Source organism: Ovis canadensis, chromosome 11 (assembly GCF_042477335.2).
Source record: "Ovis canadensis isolate MfBH-ARS-UI-01 breed Bighorn chromosome 11, ARS-UI_OviCan_v2, whole genome shotgun sequence".
In the NCBI taxonomy this organism is placed as follows: domain Eukaryota; kingdom Metazoa; phylum Chordata; class Mammalia; order Artiodactyla; family Bovidae; genus Ovis; species Ovis canadensis.
This window is the reverse complement of record NC_091255.1, coordinates 30,591,425-30,616,438: the sequence shown is the minus strand read 5'-3', so window position 1 is coordinate 30,616,438 and position 25,014 is coordinate 30,591,425. Positions and strand designations below refer to the sequence as shown.

Here is a 25,014-nt window from a genome sequence, read left to right as displayed (position 1 = left end):
GCAAACAATCTCAAAGTCGCACGTACTGAGACTGTCCCGCTGTTGCATTTGGTTGCTTTTCTATCACCAAAGAAAGGGAGTTTCAAAGGAGGTGGTGGGTCTGAGGGCAGCGCCGTTGGCTGGTGGGAGAGGAGCTGGGCAGGGCTGTTTCTCTGCTTCTAGATGACCGTGTGATCACAAAGATTGCTGGGACCGGGGAAGAGAAAGGCAAGGAAAAGCAGGCCCCAGGACAGGATAGAGCAGGTTAGGGCACGTGGCAGGACAAAAGGTTACATGATCACGGCAATACATGGTCATCATGAAGACTGCAGCAGGATGGAAAATGTTTGTAATATGTGGTTAAATCGAAAATACAGAATACACAGTGCTATGTGTACAATTACAACTGTGCAGAAATATGCCTGTAGACAAAGACCAAAAGGGACTCAGAAAAGTGAAAACAGTTGTGTGAGGAAGGCAGGAATGCGGGTGAAATAGATATACATTTTTCTTAAACTGTCTCATGATAAATTCATTCAAGTTAAATAAAAGTCAAATAAGAACTGAAGGGCAGTAGGGGTGGGATGACAAATGCGGACCATGCTTTGGCCACACCCACCACCCATTCCTTTCATCACATCCCTCTTCTCTCTCCTGCTCCCTGAAATCTCCCCCTGCTGGAGAGCTAATAAGGAAAGGAAGAAGGCAGCTAGTTTGGGAGGTGAAGCTCAGAAAAACCCAAGGGAGGTCAAAGGGATTAGGCTCACTTGAACTTGGCCGGAAGGCCCATGTGGCCACATCAGGAGGCACAAAGAAGACTTGATTTTTTGGCCCCACCACAAGGCAGGCAGGATCTTAGTTCCCCAACTAGGGATCAAACCCATGCCCTCTACAGTGAAAGTGCAGAGTCTTAACCACTGGACTGCCAGGGAAGTCCCGAAGAAGACATTTAAAATGGCAGCATTCTTAGGGAAAAACCAGAAACAACCAAATATCCACCGACAGTGGAACTGATAAACAGATAAACAGGCTGTAGTACAACAGAGCACTTCATGGCACTGAAATAAACCAGATGTAAATATCAACAGGGATAAATCTCAAAAACATAATGTTTAGTGAGAAAAGCAAGCTGCAGAACGCTATTACAGCATGCCAGCACTTAAGGACACGTCTACAAACACAGCCAGCATGACGTTACATTACTCATGGATTCACAGCCACAGAGCAAGCATTTGAAGGAGACTCAGACTGAATGGGTGGTAGGGTCACTCCTGGGCACCCCTAGCACCCCAGGGAGAAGGAAGGGGCTCCAGGGAGGAGTGGAGGGAACCCAGCCTGGTGTGTGTTTAATGCTCCCATTCATTTCTATACTAAATACTGGAAGCAAAGTTGTCAATTCTAGGTGGTAGCCACATGGGTGTTCATTATATTATTCTTTGTCCTTTCCTGGCTTTTCTTTTTTTATGTTCTCAAAATGAAACAAGATGAGCAGAGGAGAGCACTGAGGCAGCCCCCAGCCATCCTCCCCAGGCCCAGGGGGCAGCTCCAGACAGCCTGCACCAGCCCTTTAAATCCTGAGACTTGCCTACAAATACAGCAGTGTCAGCCCCTTATCCTCGGTTCATCGAAAACCACAATGGGGACTTCCCTGGTGGCTCAGTGGTAAAGAATCTGCCTGCCAATGCAGGAGATGTGGGTTCGATCTCTGACCAGGAAAGATCCCACGTGCCACAGATCAACTAAGCCTGTGCACCACAACTATTGAGCCTGTGCTCTAGAGCCCACACGCTGCAACTCCTGAGACTGTGTGCTGCAAGTGCTGACGCCCAAGCACCCTAGAGCCCGTGCTCCGCAACAGGAGAAGCCACCGCAAGGAGAAGCCTGCTCGCTGCTACAAAGAGCCCCCACTCGCCGCAACTAGAGAAAAGCCTGCGAGGCAGCGGAGACCCAGCACAGCCAAACATTAAGTAAATAATACAAAAGAAAACCACTACGGCTGAATGTTTCATTTCTATAGAAAATAGACTCTGCCTCACACCCATTGTTTGAAAAGGGGCTTAGAAGGGAGAGAGAGAGAAGGGCAGGGAGTGGATGAGGAAGGTGGGGAAAAGGAAAAAGGAGAGGAAAGCTACAGGATGAGGGCAAGGAACAAGAGGACAGGAGAGAAACAAAAGAAAAACAGGTGCTGGGAGAGCGAGGGCCTCACACCAGTGCCTCCGGGGCTTTCTCGGGCCCTGTCCGCTGGCTCCAAAGAGGGAAGGGGAGGGGAGACAACAAAGCCAGTGAGGGCCCCTAATAGGAGAGAAGGCGCTCCGAGCCTCCCTGCAGAGAACATGGTGTTCTCAACAGCCAGCGTTAGACAATGGCTAACGGGATTTGCCTTTCTCGCCAAGTGTGTCCAAACCCTTTCCTTAGAAACGCATTTGTCAACAGCTTATAGGGCTACAAATTCCCTGGTCTGCACAAAATGCTTGGAGGAGGGAAGCCAACCCCGCTGCTCCCCAAGGCAAAGGAAGTGGGTGGAGGCCACATGCCAGGCCCTGGTGAACTCAGGCGGCTGGAGCTGAGGCTAGAGCACTCGCGGGAACAGCACCCAGCCCAGAAGACGCCTCCTCAAGTCCCAGACCCTCCCCGCACCACCTGGATGGACACCTGAATGAAGCGGCAGCATCTTATGCAAGGCCTCCTTGGGATGCTGGGGGACGCTCAGAATCCAGGGGTGCTCTGAGCCCAGCTCCCAAGGTGCCCAGAGGATTCTGGGTTCTCCTGCACAGTCTGAGCCTGTCCAGGTGACACAGGGGAGCTCAGCCCTCATGGGCCTCAATATACAAAGTGACAATCCGATCAATTCATCTGCGCACTGCCAGGCACGAAGACAGGCCAGGTGGAGAGGGTTCTGCTTGGGTGCAGGCAGTGGAAGATACCTGACTCCACGCTGTGAAAGAACCCTCATCAAGACGTCCAGGAGGACACAGCAAGTGGGGTGAGAGCTGAGGACAGAGTCAAGCAGGGAGCACGAGCTCTCCCAGATACAGCCCCATGGATCTGCTGAACCAGACAGGCAGCGGGAACCTCCAAGGACTCTGTGCGTGCATGGAGTATATGGTATGGATTGTGCACATTGTGATACTGTAACATAATAAGGCGTGTATATCTGGCCTTCACCCCCAGTTCCTGGCACAGAGCTCCTAAAACTCTTATGATTTCCTGAATGAAAGGGGTGATAGGAACATCTCTTGTTATAATATTTGGTCTTAGTCCCAGATCCTGACACAAGAGTTTCCAAGACCCTTCCAATGGAAGGAGTAAAAGTCTCTTTTGGGATGCTAAGATGATGGGTGTGGGTCACCAGAGAGACGTGGTTAGAAGGTTGGAATTTTAAGATCCACCCCCGGACCTCAACATCTGGGGAAGGGAGAAGAGCTGGAGGTTGAGTGAATCACTGATGGCCAGTGATTTAAGCACTCATGCCTACTTAGTGAGACCTCCATAAAGGCCCCTCAGTGATGGCGTGCAGAGAGCTTCCAGGTCGGTGAAGAGCGGAGGTGCTGGGAGGGTGAGGCACCTGGAGAGGACATGGGAGCTGTAATGCAGCAAGAAAGAAGAAAGGAGATGGGCAGACGCACAGACATTCCAAGTTACAGACCTGATGATGTAACAGATGGCTTCATGGCGGAGAGGAGGAAGACAGGGAGTTCAGGAGGATTCCACACTCCCACTAAAGCAGGTCTGCTAAGGAGAGAGACACGCACCCAGGGTCGGGGGGTAGTCTGGGCCAAGGGAGATGCCAACAGGGAGGAAAGTGATGGCCCTGGGACCTCAGGTCCCCAGCCAATCACCCCTCCACATCTCCGTTACTCTGTTTGTGGGCCAGCCTGTGCAAGGGTGCAAAGGCATCTTCTCAGTAACCCCACCCCCAAGACCCCTAGAACAAGTCATGGATTTTCTCTTCTATATATCTATATGAAGTAGAGAAGTATATCTATATTTTAATCTTGTATTTTGGTAGTCAAAGGCGGTGGAATGTTGACTGGTAAGATCACAGGAAGATGCAGCACAAGAATATACTAACATGTGCTTCTACTAAGCTACTGGACCCTTAATGTTCAGGGGACCCCAAAAATGTCATGAAGCTAAAGTGACCCTGTGAGGCTGGAGCTAGACACGGGGATGCAGAGGCTGCCTGCATCCTCTCAGGTCCACTGACCCTGGAGCCCGAGGGAGCGGCCTCTCTCTCCCCACAGGCAGGAGAGAGGCCTGTCACAAGCCACAGCCTGAGGCCTGGCTGCAGAGGGAGCACAGTGAACTCATTAGAAATCCCAGGGGATAACGTGCCCCAGGGGATAATGAGACTCTTGAGAGTCCCTGGAACTGCAAGGAGAGCAAACCAGTTGATCCTGAAGGAAATCAACCCTGAATATTCATTGGAAGGACTGATGCTGAAGCTCCAATACTTTGGCCACCTGATGCGAAGAGCCAATTCATTAGAAAAGACCCTGATGCTGGGAAAGATTGAAGGCAAAAGGAGAAGAGGGTGGCAGAGGACCGGATGGTTAGACAGCATAACTAACTCAACGGACATGAACTTGGGCAAACTCCAGAAGATAGTGGAGGACAGGGAAGCCTGGTGTGCTGCAGTCCATGGGGTTGCAAAGAGTTGAATATGACTGATCGACTGAACAATGACAAACAATATGCCTCTGGGATTTCTCTTCCAGTCTAGCCTAAATGTCACTACTGCACTGATTTTCCTTTAATTAAAATTTTCCAAAAGCTCCAAAGTCCAAAGGACCACGTTCAAGGACCACAGCCTGGTGCTCACCAGCCTAATCACTCAGTCTCCCTATAGTACACCATGGACATCTTGCTCTGGCCTTTGGCCTGGAATGTCCCAAATCCTCTACCTAAATCCTGGACATTCTGTAAGGCCCTGCTTGAGAGTCACCTCCTCCAGGAAACCTTCCTGGCTCAAGAGTTCCAAGCCAGAGTCTCCTGTGAACTTGGATTATTCCATTGTGCAGCCCTCCATTAAACACTGCCTTGAGAAGGATCCTGTGAGGCTCTTTCACATTCTTGTCTCACTGTGCTTTAGTGCATTTCTGGCTAGATAGGGCCAGAGGTGGACAGATCAGGGTGAACCAGCAGTGTCAGACAGGCTGCTTACAGGAACGAATCCTAAGGCCCAGCCAAAGAGGTCAACGATCAAGTGAGCAGTCGGCACAAAACGCTCTGCCAGGGGGAGAACCCAAGAGTGAGGAAGGAGGAGGTGGGGAGCTGGGAAAGCAGGCAAGTCCAAGCTGAAGACAGACTGCTGCAGACAGCAGGGCAAGCCCTCCACGGAGCCAGCAGACAAGGAGCAGCGGGACGGGCCAGTGCAGAGCTGGGTTCTTTTGTGTGGTTGCCCGGCTGCTGCTTGCCTGGGCACAGGGCCTCTCTAGATCAGCTTTCTGATCCTCAGATGAGGGCTCCTTGAAGTCTGGGAACCACATATGTGCTTATCCACACACTGCCAGGCCTTAAGAGGCTGAGCCAAGTGAATGCATCTCTGAAAATGCTCCTTTCTCTTCCTGCTCATTTGTGGTCACCCGCGTGCTGGCTGTCTGGACCACACCTAACAACCAGGGCTCTGACCGCTGTTCTATTTGTATGTTGACAGCTAGAGGAGTCGAAAGGAGAGTTCCCTTCTCTGCTCTCGGAAGGCAGATAGAAAACAATCAATTTTTTCATGCCCTGCCAACATCTGATGGAAGGGCACCTTCCAGCCTCAGTTGTGTGTCTAAAACTAGCGTGGAATCTCACAGGCCTTGTGATCTCTCCTTAAGGAGACTGCTATTCTGTGTCTCCACTACCAAGGGCCCCAAGAAGCATCTCATGGAGCTAAGGGAGAGGAGAGACCCCCACCCTCAAACTTGCTGTGCATGATATAGGCCATCCTTTGGTAATTTATTACTTTCAAGTGATCTCAGGGCCTTAGTATTGACCACAAAGAATAGGATCTGCACCTCACTGCCCTCTGCATCCAAGAAAGGGCAACTCCTTTTCTCAGAGAAGAAAACGCTTATGCTTCACTGAGGACCTGTGCCTGGAAAGAAGATGAGAGCCCATGTGATGGACCAGAGTGGCCAAGCGAGGCCCAGCACGCTCTTTGCTATATGGGATGGGTTTGATTTCCCAAGTCGTCATACAAAGTGTCACCTATCTGACCAACACATTCTAGTTCTTCAAAAGACATCACCCTACTGAAGTTATTTCCCAAAGTGGATCTCACCTTGTCCACTCCAGGGTAGCAATGGGATAAACTTCCAGTTTTTTATTTCCCACCAAATTCGGTGTATAGAAGTGGTTAGTGGAAACTCAAGAAATAGAAACCTATCCATTTAAATCTGCCCCACCTTTTTTCCGAAAAGGACTGGAGGCAGTTTAAAAAGTGAATGATATAATTCAATGAAAAACAGATGAAAACTGAAACTTCCCTGATGGTCCAGTAGCTAAGACGCCATGCTCCCAATGCAAGGGGCCTGGGTTTAATCCCTGGTCAGGGAACTAATTCCCAGATGCTGCAACTAAGAGTTTGCATGCCACAACTAAGACCTGGTGCAACCAAATAAACAAACAAAATATTTTTTAAACAAATGAAAACATCCCACTGAGAAGAGAACAAGGCAGGAAGAGAAAACAAAGCTAGGATCTAGGGCATGCAGAGAAATTGTCAGCTTTGCAAAACTGCTAAACGTGGTTACAAATTCAGTTCTGAGTTTTCCTGGGGCTAAAGCAAGGAAAGAATTGTGGTCTGTGAGGAAATCCAAAGTACACAAAAGATGAGAGAAAAAACAAAAATGCACCTCCAACTGCAAAGAAGTCCAGTTTCTGCTAGGTGCTATAGGGTAACTTCCTGAACATAAATTCCTACAAGTGGGATTTTGAAATCAAAGGTGTTGTCCATTTTTTAAGGCCTCTGGTGTGCATCGCCAATCTCTCCTGGAAATTTTGTCCTGATTAGATTCCTCCTAGCAGCCTGCTCTCTTCCCTACACTGGGGATTATCCTTTTTCGGAGAGTAGAGTTCTTTGCAAATGTAACAGGCACAAATTCAGTGTTTTATCTGTAAATCGTGAATTAAAATTATCCTGAATATTTTTCTTATCCATTCTGACAATACACATCAGCTGAATTGCCCACCTCATATCCTACACATACATATTTTTAATTAAATTGTTTCTCTCTCTTTTTTTGGACTGAAGCTGAAGCTCCAATACTTTGGCCACCTGATGCGAAGAGTTGACTCACTGGGAAAGACCCTGATGCTAGGAAAGATTGAGGGCAGCAGGAGAAGGGGGCAACAGAGGATGAGATGGTTGGATGGCATTATTGACTCAATGGACATGAATTTGAGCAAACTCTGAGAGATAGTAAAGCACAGGGAAGCCTGGCATGCTGCAGTCCATGGAGTTGCAAAGTGTCAGACATGACTGAGTAACTGAACAAATCTGGAAAGGGCTCTTTTTTCTATAAAGGAAATAGATTCTTTGCCATATTGTTAGTTGCCTTTCTGTTAGCAAGTTTTCGGACATCCAAAACTTCATCTTTTTTAGGTTGTAAAATAAAAGATTTCCCCTTTCTCCCTAAGTCAGTCGGTTAAATATTAAGTGCCTACTCTGTACCTAACACTGAGACTTCCCAATTTTACTGAAAAAAAAAAAAAGATAAAGTAACTTGCTCAAGGTCAGTCAGCAGTAGGGGAGTGCCTTCAGCAAATACTTGTTGAATGAATGAATAAGTGAATTGAGAGACATGCAGTTTTACTTATCCCCACCAAGCGGCAATTTAACCCTCTGTTTAAATACTACTGGTCTAGGGTCATCCCTTATCTCAAGAAATACTGCTTCTATGCTAAGAAGGCACACATGTTTTAAGTCTCTCTGCAAGCAGAGTGCTGGAAGGAAATACACCTGCACCATCTCCTTTAAACTAACCAACTGGTACCCATCTTGCTGGAATAGTAAACCATGTCATGTCACTCGACTTCTGTTTGGAAGGAAAACTGCTTTCATCTTTTTAAATTACTAGGAGACCTAAAGCTCCAAAATTCTCAAAGGATTCTCAAGGATTAGCAGACCTCGACTTAATGCCCGAAGTGCAGAGCCTGGACAAGCAGCACTGGCATCACCTGGGGGCTTGCTAGAAAGGCAGGATCTCTGCCACACCCCAGAACCACTGAATCTGAATTTGCATGTTCACAAAAGCCCCAGGGAGTTCTTATGGACATTTGAAATTGAGAATCATTTATCTACTTTTTGCCACACTGAAGGGCATATGGGATCTAAGTTTCCTGACCAGGCAATGAACCTGAGCCCCGTGCTGTGGAAACATGGAGTCTTAACCACTGGACCGCCAGAGAAGTCCCAAGAATCACCAGTTTTAGATGAAATATCAATTTCTTGAAACTAGCTCCTAACAAAAGCAATATCCTTACTCTAAATGGTGAAGAAAAAAGGTTAAAGAACCTGATAAGTCCCCCCACAAGCTGTGGAGTTTATGGGTAGATCTTGGTTTGTCTCTTTTTTTCCCATTCCCTATAAAACAAGGAATACTGAGAACTCAAATATTAGCTGTTAACTTTCTAGGGCTGACCAGGATCTGGTACCACTAATACAAACAGAATGAATTTAACTCTTAACAGGCCACCAAGAAAAAAACCCGGCTAGGTGAAGGCTTGCTGTTTAGTTGCTCAATTGTGTCTGACTCTGCAACCCCAGGGACTGTAGCACACCAGGCTTCTCTGTCCTTTACCATCTTCTGGAGTTTGCTCAAGCTCATGTTCATTGAGTCAGTGATACCATCCAACCATCATCCTCTGTCACCCTCTTCTCCTGCCCTCAATCTTTTCCAGCATCAGGGTCTTTTCCAGTGAGTTGGATGAAGGTTGGGAAAGAGGTATTCATATAACAAAGAATAAAAATGCAGATTGTCTCACTAGTAGTCGTTATTTCTGGAAACACCATGATCAGTACTTCAAGTCCAAGCTTTCGACACTCTAAGGAAATCTGTTCTGTCACCTACAAGGCAGTACCCCCTCCTCACCCTTTACTCTGAGGCTTCAGGAATGATGAGAAGTACTGGATCTGCTTTATCCTATTCATGCTCCCAGCAACTCTTTGTGGTAATTTATCATCTGCATTTTGCAGATGAGGAAACTGAGGCTCAAAGAACCTGAGTGATGGAACTGAAGGTCACTCTCAGGTCTGTTGACAGGTTTTGACCCGGTCACTTGCGCGTTTGAGCTCTGTAGCCCAAGCATCTCAGAACCCACTAGGCTGGGTGGTGAGAAGTAGCTGTCTCACCCAAACAGGCACTTTTTCTTTTACAAAAAATGGCTTTAATGAGGTATAATCTACATACCACAAAACCCACCGCATATTTTTAAGATGCTGAAGAATGTGAACATTCATGGAAATAAAGATGTTCTTTCCCCTCCAGAAGGAAAGCCAAAGAGGTGGTGAACCCAGATGAGCCGGATTCCAAGGAGCCTCGGAGTCGGGAACGCCTACCTTGGATTCCATACAGCCGGTTGAGGCGCGACCGCCGGGCCTCGTCGGTGTAGGGGACTGCGAGCCACGGCATCTCACTGAAGTACTGTTTGAATGAATCCTCGGACCTACAGAGACACATGCACAGAGACAAAGCTCTATTGCTCCTCAAGGCACCACCGTCGGGTCCTCCTCGCCTCCCACCAAATTGCGTCCTGGGCCCTACAGACGCCCCAGCTTCTAACCACTGTGCTCCCCGGACGCCAGGCTGGGGAAGTGACCCAGTGCACAAGGCCCCACACAGCAGGTGGACGCCAGGCTGAAACGCCAGGCGTTTCAACAGACTGCTCCTCTGCAGCCTACCCGGTCAATTCAAGCTCAGCTTTTCTTTTCAACATGGACAGGTCTTCCTTTAATTAGGAGCCTAGATGTTCGGACAACTCCTTCCCTGTAATACTTGTGATTTGTGCATATAACTGAGATATGCACAGACACTTTTAATCAAGCATATGCCTATGATTCCATATCTAAGAAACTCTAAGGGTGATATGATAATCCAATTAAGTGATAGAAGCAGATCAGAGATCTGTGGGGCTGGAATTGGGGGGCAACTGAGAAAAGGCACAGGAGTTCTCTTTTTAGAATTAAAAAAAATTGGCTGCACCCTTAGTTCCCTGACCAGGGTTTGAATCCACACCCCTTCATTGGAAGGATTCTCAACCACAGGGGAATCCCACGAGGGATTCTTTTCATTGATGGAAATGTTCTATATCTTCATTGTGTTGGTGACACAGGAACATTAGTCAAAATTCACTGAACTGTATACCTAGAATGCATGTATTTTACTGTATGTAAATTATACTTCAATAAAGTTGATGCTTTTATTTTTAAAAAGGTTTTTTTTTTTTTTTTGGTGGTGCAGCTTGTGGGATCTTAGTTCCTCAACCAGGGATTGAACCAGGGCCCTTGGCAGTGAGAGCAAAGAGTCCTAACCCCTGGACCACTGGGGAATTCCCAACTTGATGGTTTTTTTAAAGCTTTAAAAAACCCTGTGACATGGCTTCAAGCTTGCCCTAGGGAGCAGATGGGTGGGCTCAGGGACCAATACAACTGAGCATAGCATCATACAGGCATTAAGGATACTGCAGTGCATATAAGCCCCTCAGTGTGTTGGCATCTCAGCGATCCTTCTGTGAAAAGGAAGCATGGTGGCTCGGTCTGAGCCGGGGCTAGAGTTTTGTGATAAAGGAAGGTCACTGATGAGTAAAGCCAGTGAGAGGGCAAGAAGGAGAAATTGAGGCTAAAAGGCCCTTACATACTCTGGGAAGAAAGCCTGAACTTCTTGTTTTGTGGGGAGACCCCAGAAAAAGCATGTGGCCAGAGCTAAGAAAAATGAATGCAGAGCCAGCTAAGATAGGTGTCATATTCCATTAGTCTCTGTCTCTTTTCTTTAGATCCTCCTTCCTCCATATCTACTCACCACCATCCAAAAAGTTGAACTGACCAGAAAAAAAAAGCATACTAATCTCCAATGCCCCAGGCCAGAATAAGGATGTCCCTTAATACTGACAGCAAGAATGGGTTTTTCTTGGCTCCTCTTTAGACAATTACATGATTAAATATGAAATATATCTACCCTTCTGCCAATCATCCCAAATAGGTCTTCCCCAAGCCCTAGCCCCAAGTTCTCAGCTACAGAGCATGTAAGGCAAGAGCCATCATCCACCTGTGGAAAAGGAGAGACACACCGCCACCCTGTCCGCCAACCTGTCAGCACACGTTACCTGTCCGCACTAACAAAGATGATCTCGAATTTCTGGCCGGCCTCCTTGATCTTCCGGTAGGACTCCACCAGGACCCGGGTGAGGCTTCGGCAGGGTGGACACTGCAAGAAACGAGTGGGAGCCTGCGGCCTCTGTCCTGCCTTCTCCTGCCCCAGTCCCAGCTGCCTGCCAGCAGAGGCCGGTTCAGCAAGACCCACACTGGATGTGGATCACATTTCCAGTTTATGGAAGAGGCAGAAATAAATGGGCCTCTTGTGATGGTGAGCATCTGGGGTCAGCGGGCAGGTGTTAAAACAAATCCCCTAAGAGAACGTGGGGAGTCTTATCAGAATGGGTTAGGAGGACTCCCCTTTTTATTTATGTATTTTTTAGGGGGAAGGACCTTCCTTTCAGGCCAGTCCAAAGAAGTCCTTTTCTTGCTGCTAATATCATTCATAACAGTAAGCACTGGAAGCATGCCAGCAATGCACGAGGCCCAGGAGAGAGCAGGAATGCCAGGAAATGACACCTGAGCAGTCACACCTTCAGAAGCCAACCCCAGCTAGTCTCAGTGGCGACATCACTGCTCCCTTCTGTCTGGATGAAAGAGGGACCCAGCACTCACCCAGTGTGCGGAGAAATAGACTCCCACGTGAGACCCCTCCAGGCTGCTGCTCTCCAGGGACTGCCCGTTATTTCTAAGCAAGGGCCCTGCAATGACTTCCCGGAAGGGTTTAGGTCCCCAGGGGAATTCCAAACCTGAAACAGGCAACAGATGGCGAGAATGTTAAGACTCTTCCTCAGAGCCTCTGACCCAAGAGGCTTCCAGGATGCAGAGCGCGAACAACTTTATAACTAAATGGTATTGGCTAACATATTCACGGGGCTGGCAGCTAGAGCAGGAATAAAAGCAGGACTCATTCATGGCAGAGCCCTACCTACCCTCAAAGCCATGGCTCCTGAACCTGAAGGATCACAGGACCCATCTCCTGGGGAGCTTTTGAAAAGTACAGAAGCCAAAGTTACCCGCCACCCCCTTCCCCACCCCTATCTCAGGATCCTGGGGCAAGGTTGAAGATGCATGGCCAAAACAACGCCAAATGACTCCCCAAGTAACTGTGACGATGGGACAGTTGGGGAATCACTGCCTTGGGTATTAACCAAGTATGCGTGCACGCTCAGTAACCGAGTCATGTCCGACTCTTTGTGACTCTATGGACTGTAGCCCACCAGGCTCCATTGTCCACAGGATTTTCCCAGGCAAGAATACAGGAGCGGGTTGCCATTTCCTCCTGCAGGGGATCTTTCTGACCCAGGGACAGAATCTGCATTGGCAGGAGGATTCTTTACCACTGATGCACCAGGGAAGCCCATTAACTGTGAGTTTCTTCAGTTCCAACCCTGGGCTCTCAGTGGCTCCCAACTTTACATTTTAGAATCAGCCAGGGAGTTTTAAAATCTGATGCTCCTGGGTTCCATCTCCAGAGATTCTGATTCAGCTGGACTGGGTTGGGGCCCAGAGAACCAAGTAAGAGGAGAATTTCAGTCTAGTGAAAGGAAAGTACAAAACCACTTGACCCAGATGGTTGACATTTGATGTCACATAAGCCCCAGGCAGGAAGAGCACACAATCTGCTCCCCGCTCAACAGAACACGTTTTCTCACAGGGTGGTCCAGGGACCACTGGCTCAAAATGGCCTGGGGTGGGTGGGGAGTGAGAGGGAGCAGCAGATCCTGGCTGGAAAAGCAGGTGGCTGAGTCCACCCTGAAACACATGGAACCAAAAACCTCTGGGGGTAGGGCTGGGGAAGCTGGGTTTTTAACAAGCTTCAGAGTTGGGGGTGTGTGCACGCGTGCGTGCCTGTATGTTTATACCTCAGAAGATAAAGACTTGGTTCTATTGTAACTGCCCTGGTTTTTACTGAGGGCAATTTTTTTTAAGAAGATGAAATTTTTACTGGGAAAATTTGTGATCAGGGCTGAACTCTGTAACTGGATGAATACATGAGGGACGGAAGATCTTATAGCCTTTGTATGACTCCAGTGCCCAGGGGAAAGAAACAGGCCCTGGACAGCCTCTGAGCAAGGTGACGAGAGTCACCCAGACACAGCCATCCACCCAGCCGGTCAGGAAGACCAAGGCTTAGGATTTGGGCAATACCAAGGGAATGAGGCTTTCCTGGTGGCTCAGATGGTAAAGAATCTGCCTGCAATGCAGGAGACCCGGGTTCGATCCCTGGGTAAGGAAGATCCCCGGAGAGGGGAATGACAACCCAAACCAGTATTCTTGCCTGGATAATTCCACGGACAGAGGAGCCTGATGGGCTGCAGTCCATGAGGTTGCAAAGAGCTGAACTCAACTGGGTGACTAACATTTTCACTTTTTCACTTCAAGAAATGAGGGGCGCTAGAGCCAGGACAGCAACACGGAGACTGCAATTTTGCTATGGTAATATATACTTTTTAACTTATTTATTTTTAATTGAAGGATAACTACTTTACAATATAGGTTTGTTTTCTGCCATGTATCTACATGAATTAGCCATATGTATACATACGCTCCCTCCCTCGTGAGCCTCCCTCCCACCCCACACCCTTTCCCACCCGCCTCTAGGTTGTTACAGAGCCTCAGTCTGAGTTCCCTGAGTCATGCAGAAAATTTCCACTGGCTATCTATTTTATATATGACAGTGTATATGCTTCCATGTTACTCTCTCCATTCATGTCACCCTCTCCTTCCTCTCCCTGCTATGGTAATATTTTCAAGAGAAGAAAAGAAAATCCCCAAACCACACAGGCTGCCTCTGATTGTGGAGGTGAGAGCTGCTGCTGAAACAGCAATAGAAGTCAGTAGCTGGGCTCAAGCTGCTTCTCAACGGCCTCCTCAGCCCTCAAAGCTACACTTCCTTTTTCAGATTCCTTCTCCTTTGGCCCATGAATTAAAGCCCCCATGAGGGACATTCTGATCTCTGTAAAAACCTTAACCATGACCTGGAGAATACTATAATTTCATCAAGACAATATTCTCTAGCCAAATAACCCAGCACTCATGTATTTCCTTTTTATGCTCTCTATCAACAGGGAGGAAGGCAGGGTGGGGGGATGTGGCAAGGTCTTACCCTCTGGGTCATCGCGGATCACCAGCAGCCCATTCCTGCACACGACCTTCCCAGAAGTGGCATCTAAGAATATGAGCGATGGAATGTTGGAAATTCGGTATTTGTTCCAAAGTTTAAGCTGTGAGAAGAAAAGTTAAAGAAGGTGGTTAAATCCAAGATGGCAGAGTTTTTTGGAGCCTCCTGAAGTATGCTGGGAAACACGAAGGTACAGATAAATGAATTACTGACTAAGAGCAGGGCTGGCTGGGCAAAAGGGACAAGAGAGGCTACAATTCCACTTGTCCCTGAGGTCTGAGACAGTGGAGGGGACCCTGGGTCTGAGTCCCAACCAGGCTCAAGTCACAGCAGACGCCAACAGAGGACAACACTTGTCCTGGTGGTCTTTTTGCTCCTACTTCCCCGACAGGCACTGTCTCTGAGAAGCATAATGAAGATGGATCAGGCATTTTTCAAACACAATCAGATATTCACCAGGTGGTTGAGGCAGGAAGTGGGACATTTTAGTGGCAACTCTCCACCCGATCAGCAGGCAGGTGGGAGAAGGGACAAGGGTATCTAACAGGTGACCAATACTGAAATCAGCCCCTCTCCCCACTTCACCAGGTCCCTGCACAGGGAATATCAGTAGTCGGTCTAAACATGTGCCACTTGGCTTGCGAACACCAGGGAGGCACAACCCTCAGCCAGCCCCAACCCTCAGTTCCCCATGCCACTCAAAACAACCCCTGGTCCTTGGCAGGTTCCTGCGGTCAGCTGTGCCAACTGTCAGAGGGCCAAGGTCGAAGAGAACTAAGGCTGAGAAAGCATAAAGGCGACAGCCCAGGGCTTACAGCCCAGTGTGCGCTGGCTCTTTGGTAAGCTCCCAGACATCTGGGTGGACACCGCTCAGGTGAGCCGCTGGGTACTCTGGAACTGAACTGCCAAGTCCAGATATGATATAATGAAATGAAACATCAAAGTAACAGTGCACCTCCAGAGAAGAAAGAAACAAGGGTTAGACCTCAGGATGGCCCACTGGTGAGTCACCTGCAAGCCTGCCTTCTGGGGATCTGGGGCCCAGACAGGAGGGCTGGCTGTGTGAGGGCTGGCTGTGTGGGCACTGGCAGAACAGGGCGTGGAGGTGTCCAGGGAAACGGGCATCAGCCACGCACAGCAGACGGAAAGGCGTGTATGGCTGTGATCATTGTTTTCAACTCAGTCCCAAGGAGTCAGGCAGGTTATCTATCAGACAAGAAATGGGAGGCTTCCCCTGCCTATGGAGACCTGGGTCTTGGCAGGAAGTGTTGTGGGACCCCACCTTTAACTGGGTGGGCCTTCATTAAGGCTGCATATTTTTCCCAGCCCCACATTTCCGATGGGCACCCCAAACCAGCCAGGATTTCCGATCAAGAGTGATTCTGCACACACAATTTTCAGTGACTGATTTTGCACTGTTCCTGAAAATCCTAATATAGGATTCAGATGAAACATTCTGAGAGGTTCAACAACAAAACAAGACCATCCTACTGCTGGAATCAGGTTTATAAGTTTGCTCGTACCAAGATCCAACCCGGTTAATTAAAAAAAAGAGAGAGAGAGAGAGAGGAGAGGGGTGGGGGTTTAAATTATCAGATTTTTCTGATTTAAAAAGGGATTATTGGGGGAGAAAAGTAACTATGCAAAAAAAAGGAAAACACAGCCACAAAAATTGAGATAAAAATCACCCATGACTCATCACTTATGAAAACTTGGACGATTTTATATTTCCACCAATGGTAAATCAGAGCACCCATTCCCTGGTACTCTCACCAACTGTTATCACTAGCATTGGTTTTTTTTCAATTGGATAAGAAAAAACATGATGCCTCATTTTTTTGCTCATCTGTATTTTACTTACTGATGTTTAGGAGATATACCTATATCTCAAAGTTATAAATACACTGCTTTTCCATATATATATATATATATATTTTTTTTTTACAAGAGTGCTGAAATTCATTCAACAGATATTATCTGAGCACCTACTATGTGGCAGCCCTGGTCTAAGCACAAGGGCTACAAGAAAGAACAAAGCAGGGATATTTCCCTGACTTGTGGCCCAGCAGTCAGTCTAGTGGTTTAGAATCCACCTTGCAATGCAGGGGACACAAGCTCGACCCCCTGGTCCAGGAAAGTAAAATCTCACATGCCACAGAGCAACTAAGCCTGCACGTTACAACTAGAGATCCCACATGTTGCAACGAAGATCCTGTGTGCTGCAACTAAGACCTGATACAGCTACAACATAATATGAATATGTATTACATATATATGAAAATAATTTCAAGCTCTTATAGGTAATAAAAGGCAGCCAGGGCAGGGTAAGAGCGAAGGTATGCTGGGTGGAGCAGTACACGACTTAGTGAGTGCTCTAGAAGGAGTCTTTGAAGAACTGGCATTTGAGCACAGACCTCAGTAATAGCATGAAAAAGTCATGTGCAAATGGGGGAAGGCTGAATGGGGAAGGCAAGAGTAGATGCAGCCAGTCAGGGGCCACAGTGAGGCCAGAAGGGCACTCACAGACCAGATGTTTCAGACTGGTAAAAATAACGGAATTTTATTCTAAGCATACAGTCAGCTCTCCATATCTACAGGTTCCATATATGCAGATTCAACCAAGTATAGATCAAAAATGTTCAAAAACAAAAATTAAGAAAGTTCCGAAAATCAAAGCTTGAATTTGCCAAGCACAGGCAAATGTTTATATAGTCTTACATCATATGTATAACTGTGTGTTATATATACACTGTATTAGGAATTATAAGCAATCTAGAGATGATGCAAAGTATACCTGAGGACGTGCGTAGTTTATATGCAAATACCATGCTACTTTGTATAAGAGACTGGGGCAGCCATGGATTTTAGTATCTGTGAAGATCCTGGAACCAATCCAGGATACTCAGGGCCAACTGTAACAGGAAGCCGCTGAGGGTTAAGGCAAGTGGTACAACCTGGTTTATTTTTTAAAAGGTCACTGTGGCCATTGTGAACAGACAGACATCAGGGGAAGACCAACTAGGGAGACCACTGCCAAGGGCCCAGGCAGGAGTGGAGAGCAGCGACAAGGGCCTGAGCTGCAGCAGCACAGAAAGTGAGGACATGGCTGTGCATTTTGAAGACAGTCAATAGGGGAGGTTGACAAATGGGTGTAAGGAAGGCGTGAGGGAGAGAAAAAGGTCAAGGGGGCACTGTACTGTGGCTTGGAGGCTTGAGCAAAAATGTGTCTAGGAATCCCACTAAACCATGATGAGGAACAGTGGCAGAGCAAGAAGTTTGAGGGGAAAAATCAAGATAGAACAGTCATTTGAGGTGTCTGTTAGACACGCAAGTGGAGATTTCAAGTAGGCACCTGGTTTATAAATGTAGAGTAGAGCTGTGGTGTTGGAAAAGACTCTTGAGAGTCCCTTGGACTGCAAGGAGATCCAACCAGTCCATTCTGAAGGAGATCAGCCCTGGGATTTCTTTGGAAGGAATGATGCTAAAGCTGAAACTTCAGTACTTTGGCCACCTCATGCGAAGAGCTGACTCACTGGAAAAGTCTCTGATGCTGGGAGGGATTGGGGGCAGGAGGAGAAGGGGACGACAGAGGATGAGATGGCTGGATGGCATCACTGACTCAATGGACATGAGTCTGAGTGAACTCTGGCAGTTGGTGATGGACAGGGAGGCCTGGCGGGCTGCAATTCATGGGGTTGAAAAGAGTTAGACATGACTAAGCAGCTGAACCGACTGCACTGAACTGAGGGACTTCCCTGGTGGTGCAGTAGTTAGGAACCTACAAGGAACACAGGTTAGATCCCTGGTCAGGGAACTAAGATCCTGCATGCCGCAGGGCAACTAAACCCACACAACACAACTACAGAGCCCTCACCCGGGAGCCCGTGTGCCACAACTAGAGTCCACGTGACACAAGAAAAGACCCCACGTGATGCAGCGAGGACGCTGCGGGCCCCAGCTGAGGCCTGACACCGCCAGACAAGCAAATAAGGAAGTTACTGTCAGAAAATGAAGAAACAAAAAGGAATCCAGACTAGGGGGTGGACGGTATGAGAGACAAACCAGGGATCCTCGGTGCCTACAGGCTATTAGGGGCCATGGGCCCCAGGTGAGGCCACTCCAAGGAGAGGGCATGGCATCAGAGGAAAAGGGACCCTTAGGGGAGAGCCAGGGACACCCATGGCAGGCTGGGTGATGAGAGACATAGGAAGAAAAGGAGACTCTGGTGTCCCAACAGGCAGGTGTGGAAAGTGTTTTAGAGAGGAGAGTGTAGGTCGCTGGGTCAAATGCTGCTGAGATGTTGAGTAGGATGAGAATAGAGAACTGACTGGTGATCACACATGATCTTGATGGGGTTGGGGGGAGGGTAGTCAGTGCAGGGGTGAAGCTGACAGACACACACTGGAATGAAAAGGGTCAGCACCTCTACCCAACACACACGCCTCCAGTGGGCCTGGGACCCAGAAGTCCGAGGACTCCTGCCAACATGTGAAACATCAAGAGGAGAAGAACAGACAGAAGAAAGGTTAGAAAAAGAGGAGAAAATGGCAAAGAAGGGGCTGAGGCAGTGACTGCAGGCAATTCTCTTTAAGAGTTTTGCTGTAAAGGGAGAAAAGAAATGGGATTATAGCTAGAAAAACACCTGATGAGGTCAAAGGGAGGGTATTTTTAAGATGGGAGGTACAGTAATATCAGGCTTCCCCTATGACTCAGCAGTAAAGAATCTGTCTGCAATTCAAGAGCCGCAAGAGACGTGGGTTTGATCCCTGAGTCGGGAAGATCCCGTGGAGGAGGAAACGGCAACCCACTCCAGTATTCTTGCCTGGAAAAAAATCCCATGGACAGAGGAGCCTGGTGGGCTACAGCCCATGGGTTCGCAAAGGGTCGGACACAACTGCGTGACTAAGCACAAGTTACTGTCATGTCATATTTGCTTGGGATGGTCTGTCTCAGGTTGTAGTATCCTGGTTACTCTGCTCTGAAACTGTGCAGGAGGCAGAGGAATGATCATTCTAACCATGTTCGTTTTGATGCCTGAATCAGAAAGAGAACCTTGAGTTAGAAAAGTCCCACAGGCCCACTTGGATGATTCTTTTATGCCAACTGGAAATGCGCTAAAGAAATGATTGCCAAGATTCATCTCTGTGCCTTTTCAAGTGTGGGTGGCATCTCAAGTCCACTCAAGCTTTCCAAAAAGCCCTCTTAAGACTCTGGTTTCATAACCATTTTGGGGTTACAGTCACTTTTGATGATAAAAGCTATATACAGATACTTTCCCCAGAGGAAAATACCCATATATCAAAAAGTCTGTAATTTCATAGAGTTTGTGAATTTCTTGAAGCCTATGATTGAACCTGTCTGATTCCAAGAGCTCTATGGACTCCAGAAAAAGATCACCTTCTTTTAACAGTTCACTTTAGTACATGGCTTAACCTTGATTCAACTGGGAGAACTATGATATTGCTCCATCTTTACTCTTGTCGTGAAAATTTCCCCTGATAAGAATCAGCATTTGCCTAAACTCTAAGATGATGAAATGGTGAAAGGTGGGACATTAAAACCACACACTATGCCACTGCCCTTCCCCAACTCATTCAGAGCTGAGCACCATCGGTGGTCTCTGATTCATCCCTTTGCCTTCAGGGTGGTAAAGAGCAGAACCACCTAGGACAGAGCGCTAATGTCACTTGCTATTCAAGGATTCCCAAGAAATGAGTTCCAAGGCCTCCTTGGTATGATGTTAGAGCATTTAAACACAGTCGGGAGCATAAGTGCTTCTACATTATCTCAAAGTTCTTCTTGGGAGGAAAAAACGGTGGTGGAGTAAGTCAACAGGCTTCGGAGGGGCTGGGTTTCCATCCCGCCGGGACGCCTCGATAGATGTCAGTAGGTGACACAGTACCACATCTTGGGCAGGTCACGCCTGCTGGCCGAGCATGGCCATACACACATCACAGGATGAATTCGGAACTTAAACGAGGTAATGTGTGTGGAGACGCTCTGAAAACTAAAGCATTACACACATGGGACACATCATTAATATCTGAATCAAATTTCTGCTATTTCCCCTTTGTCTTGTCAGCATCCTTTTCAAAAAACATTTTTCTGTCAACTCTGTTTTAAAGTTAAATCAATCAACCGTAGGGTAGGCTGCATATAAAACTCCTCAGAAAGCAGGGATTTCCTTCTGTAGCCAGTGGTCTTTTTGCCATAAGCACCTTCTACAAACACATACATATTTGGGGGCCAGTTTTATCTGGTCTGATGTCTTCCCCTCTCCCCTTTTTCTTCCGTCTACTTCCCATTTTGGATTTCCAGATTTTAAGGGGCATCTGGATGTTTACTTTTTAAGCAGACGCTCTGGATTTTGCTTTTCTCTCTTAAGAGAACTCTGACCCCGCATCTGATTCTGCTTGAAAGTGTGAAATACCATACAGTCTGCTACTAGGGAGCGTAGGAGGGAGACAAGCTGAGTCAGGAGGTTCCTGTCCCAGCGCCTGGACCAGGGAGGTGGACTGACAGCAAGAACTCCTTCCAGGTGATCAGCGCAGAAAAGGTGAAGAGCTACTCAACAGGCTCATTAGAAGGGCCACAGTGACCAGCACTGCTACAGGTAAAAGAGACCCCATGACTCTTCCATCCAAAGCCTGCTCTCTCTCCAGTGACTGTCCTGGCACAATGTCCACCCAGAGTTCATTTCCATGCCACATCCCACCTCCTTTCATAGCTACCCGGAGGCCAGGCAACTCCGAGAGAATGGGTTCCTAGAAAATGCCCAGAGCCTAGAATCCAGAAGCAAGGTAGCGAAGATGAAACAGACAAAAAGAAACAGGAGACGAGATTAGCTCAACTTGGCCAAAAGCAAAAAAAGGATGACAAACCGGGCTATCAGGTTACTTAACAGTTCCCATTCCTCAGCCTGGCGGCTGGTTCTAGTTAGCAATCCAGGGCTGTGGTTGGAACTATCGTCCCAGGAATGTTGTCCAGAAACGCTGTAACAGTGACCCACGAAACTACGAAGCAAAAATCAAAAGGGATGGGATTGGGAACTGGTAAACTGTAAAAACGCAGACTCTGAAGCCAAGCTGATCAGAAACCCTGGTGGGATTAGTCAGCACCCGCGCTTGCCACAGGGGAATGCCTCCGGGCCATTTCTGAGAAGCCCCAGCTCCTGAGGGTGAAATGGAATCCGCCTCTCATTCAGAGGCTTGGGTCTTGCACTTGACTGGGGGTCTAAGTTTTTATTTCTCAACAGCTGCTGCTAAACTGTGGGATCAAGCCAAAGCTAACACAGATGGAGGATTCATCAGCCGGCCCCTTGGCAAGGTCAGCCGGAACCTTCTCAGGCAGACCTCACCCCGGCCCTTCCACCGAAGGCTGGCCACAGTCAACGCCATCCTCTTTGTAAGTAGTCTGTGAAAACAGAGCCTCAAAAGTGTCCCACCTCTTCTCACCAAACATGACCACAGCCCATTATACACGCAGTCAGAGGGAAACCCCCCACCCCAGGCCCTACTGCCCAGTGCCAAGACGGGGGCTGCTCAGCACAGGCTCGGGAGCCTGGGTCCAACTCTGCTCCTGCCACTTGCAAAATGGAGATGACAGCACCTACATTTCACTGGGCTGTTGTGAAGAGTAGATGTATAAAGTGTTTAGAATAGAGCCAGGGACTTGCCTGGTGGTCCAGTGGCTAAGACTCCACGCTTCCACGCCAAGGGGCGCAGGTTTGATCCCTGGTCGGGGAACTAAGATCCTGCATGCCACATGGCAGGGCCAAGACAAAAACGAATAGGGCATGACCCAGATTAGGCACTATGTAAGTGTTAGCTTCTATTGTTGCTGTTGTTATTGTTACTCCAGGGCTATTCTAAATGCTCTACTGGGACCCTGTCCTCATATTCCCGGAGTTAAGACCAAGCCTTGCTTCTGAGGGAAGAGTCCCCAGTGTGTGATCTGGCCTAAGATTGCAGTTCCCCAGCCTGGTACAGCAGCTGGCCAAGTACAGTGCTTGGTACACGTTACCTGGTTCAGTAAACGATGGTGAGCAATGGAGAAATGATTGAATGGAAGGAAGAAAGGGAGAGAGGAAACACTGTGGACAGGCCAACCAGACTGGATGCCCAGTGACAGTCAAGTTGAGCCATTTACAGGGCTTCTTCCTTGTGCTTTTGAGAGACTTGGAGAGGCGTTCCTTATTCTCTTTAAACTGCAGAACACATCCCTCAAAGCCAGTGCTGGTGGAATTAGAGCTCATCTCCCTCTATCTAACAGTGACTCTGATCCCCTCCCTTCTCCAGCTCTCCTCTGCCTGGAGCCAACACAGAGAAAGGACTGGCGAGATCAAGGAAGAGGGGCAGCTGGGCTGGGCTGGGCTGGGCTGACTGGAACCTGCACCAGGTTATTGAGAAATCAAAGTCCTCCCAGTGGACATATCTCTGAAACTAGATTAACAATCAATTTCCCCTTCACTACAGCTGCGTTCGGAAGGAGGCCCTGTGCCCTAAGGGTCGTAGAGCAAGAGGTTTACAAAGCAACACGTCCACACTGCTTCGCGCAAAGCGCTAGGTGTGTAATATACTGCACACCCTCCTTCTGGGTCTGTCTCTGCTACTCCAGGCTGTAGTGAAAGAAGAAGACTAGAAGTAGAAGAACTGGGTAGAAGAGATGTTAGAAATCTACTCTTTGTCTCCCCAGATCTCAGAATGGTAAGTTTTCCAGCTGCTTTACAGCTGACCTAGGTGGGCTGTCCAATCCAGCAGACACTCATCAGGTGTGAATAATATTCAACACTAATCAAAGTGCTGCAGGGGACGCGAAGCGGGTGAGACACCAGGCCTGCCTTTAGGAACATTACTGTTTTAGAAGTAGAAAATGGTAAAAACGGTCAACGTTAAAGCTATTTTACAACTACTTCTGTACAGGCATTAACACACAGCAACTGCCAGAAGAAGTGAGCAAAAGGGGCCAGAAGGAAGCCTGGCTCCATCCTAGTTTAGGGAACGTGCCAGGAATGGCTCTGTGTGTTCAATCAAACATGCTTAACTGTTTCAAACATCCTCCATGAAACCACTGTGATTCCAAGTAGGGGCAGCCCCATGAACCAACAGTTCTGGGCTGAGTTTGGTCCCTGTGGGTCACTCAAATCTTTTTTCAGTACTTCTGTCTATCAGAGCACAGTATGGTGTAGGTAAAATGGTTAAGAACATGGTTCTGGAGCCAGAATGCTTGGGTTCAAATCCCAACTCTGCTGCATGGCTGCTGGGTGACCTGGGACAAATTTCTTTACCTCTCTGAGCCTCTAATTCTTGAGTAAAGCAAGGATAAAAATAACCTGCTCCATACTGCTGTTCGGATGAATTAATGATTAATACACATGTAAGACTTAGAACACTGCCTGATAGACAGTGAGTGTTCAATAAATGTCATAAATGATGATGAGGTCTAAAGAGGACACTGCCATTTCTCCTTGACACCAAGTGGAAAAATGTGCTGACCCCACTAACTCCATGTAGCACCCACATCAGCTGTCGTTTCTCATTCTGGCAGAGGAAGGATGGGAGAAATAACTCCTTACGCCTTGTGTCATTTTGGGACACCCGCAGACAGAGGACCCAGGCCAGGAGACAGCCCTATAGAGCTATCTTCATTGTTCAGTTAAGTTGTGTCCGACTCTTTTGTGACCCCATGGACTGTAGTCCGCCAGGTTCCTCTGTCCACGGGATTTCCCAGGCAAGGATACTGGAGTGGGTTGCCATTTCCTTCTCCAGGAGATCTTCCTGAACCAGGGATCGAACTCGCGTCTGCTGCATTGGGCAGGTGGGTTCTTTACCACCGCCCCACCTGGGGAGCCCACCCTATAGAGTAATGCTGCCTACTCCCACCTGGTGCTGTGGGAACATGTTAAATTCGTTAACAGCCTCATTTTGCTCCGCAAGCTACTCTTTTTACAACAGAAATCACATTGCTGCTAGTGTGAGGTGACGGATCTGATACGCTACTTCTTCCTTTTATCTTTTATCTAAGAAATGTCTCTCCTCGTCAGCAGCCAGCCGTCCACCACACACACCTCACGGGGTGACAGCAAGCTCTGCTTCCGTCTTAACTTGTCAAAGGATTCCCAGGATGCGGGGTGCGCACTGTGCTTCTTTTAGGGCCGACACAGAACCAGCCCTGCCCCTTCCTCCTTCCTCCAGGCTGACCTCTGTGTCCCAGGGCCCCCCGATCCTCACTGCATCAGCACAGGAGGGAAACACATGTAGCGGCTGGGTGCACAGGCTCCGCAGGCAGGTGGCCTGGGTCTGAATGCTGGCTCTGCCACTTGGGCAAATTACACAGCCTCTCAAGCCTCACTCTCTTCAACGGCAAAATGGTGCTGTCGTACCTACTGCCTTGAGTTACCGTGAGGATAAGTAACACATACGACGTGCTTAGAACCATCCCTGGCATACAGCAAACACTCAAATGAGAATGCTTCTAGCATGCGTCCTTCCAGATTCTACTGGTACGGAATCTGATGAAATCTCTCTGACCAAAGTCCATGTGCAGCAACAAGCCCTGCACATAATCAAACTCCAAGAGCACTTAATAAGCAGCATTCCCCTACTATACATAA

General features: G+C 48.0%; 1 protein-coding gene across 2 annotated transcripts in view; it reads right to left on the bottom strand.

Annotated features, from left to right (window-relative positions):
* Window positions 1–25,014, bottom strand: part of NXN (nucleoredoxin) — a 161,724-nt gene that overhangs the window by 10,794 nt on the left and 125,916 nt on the right. For both annotated transcript variants that reach the window (XM_069603055.1, XM_069603056.1), the window contains exons 2-5: window positions 14,388–14,505; window positions 11,894–12,027; window positions 11,290–11,390; window positions 9,527–9,633 (exon numbers count right to left, since the gene is read on the bottom strand). In XM_069603055.1, the coding sequence (XP_069459156.1) occupies window positions 9,527–9,633; window positions 11,290–11,390; window positions 11,894–12,027; window positions 14,388–14,505 (460 nt within the window). The remainder of the gene's footprint in view (window positions 1–9,526; window positions 9,634–11,289; window positions 11,391–11,893; window positions 12,028–14,387; window positions 14,506–25,014) is intronic.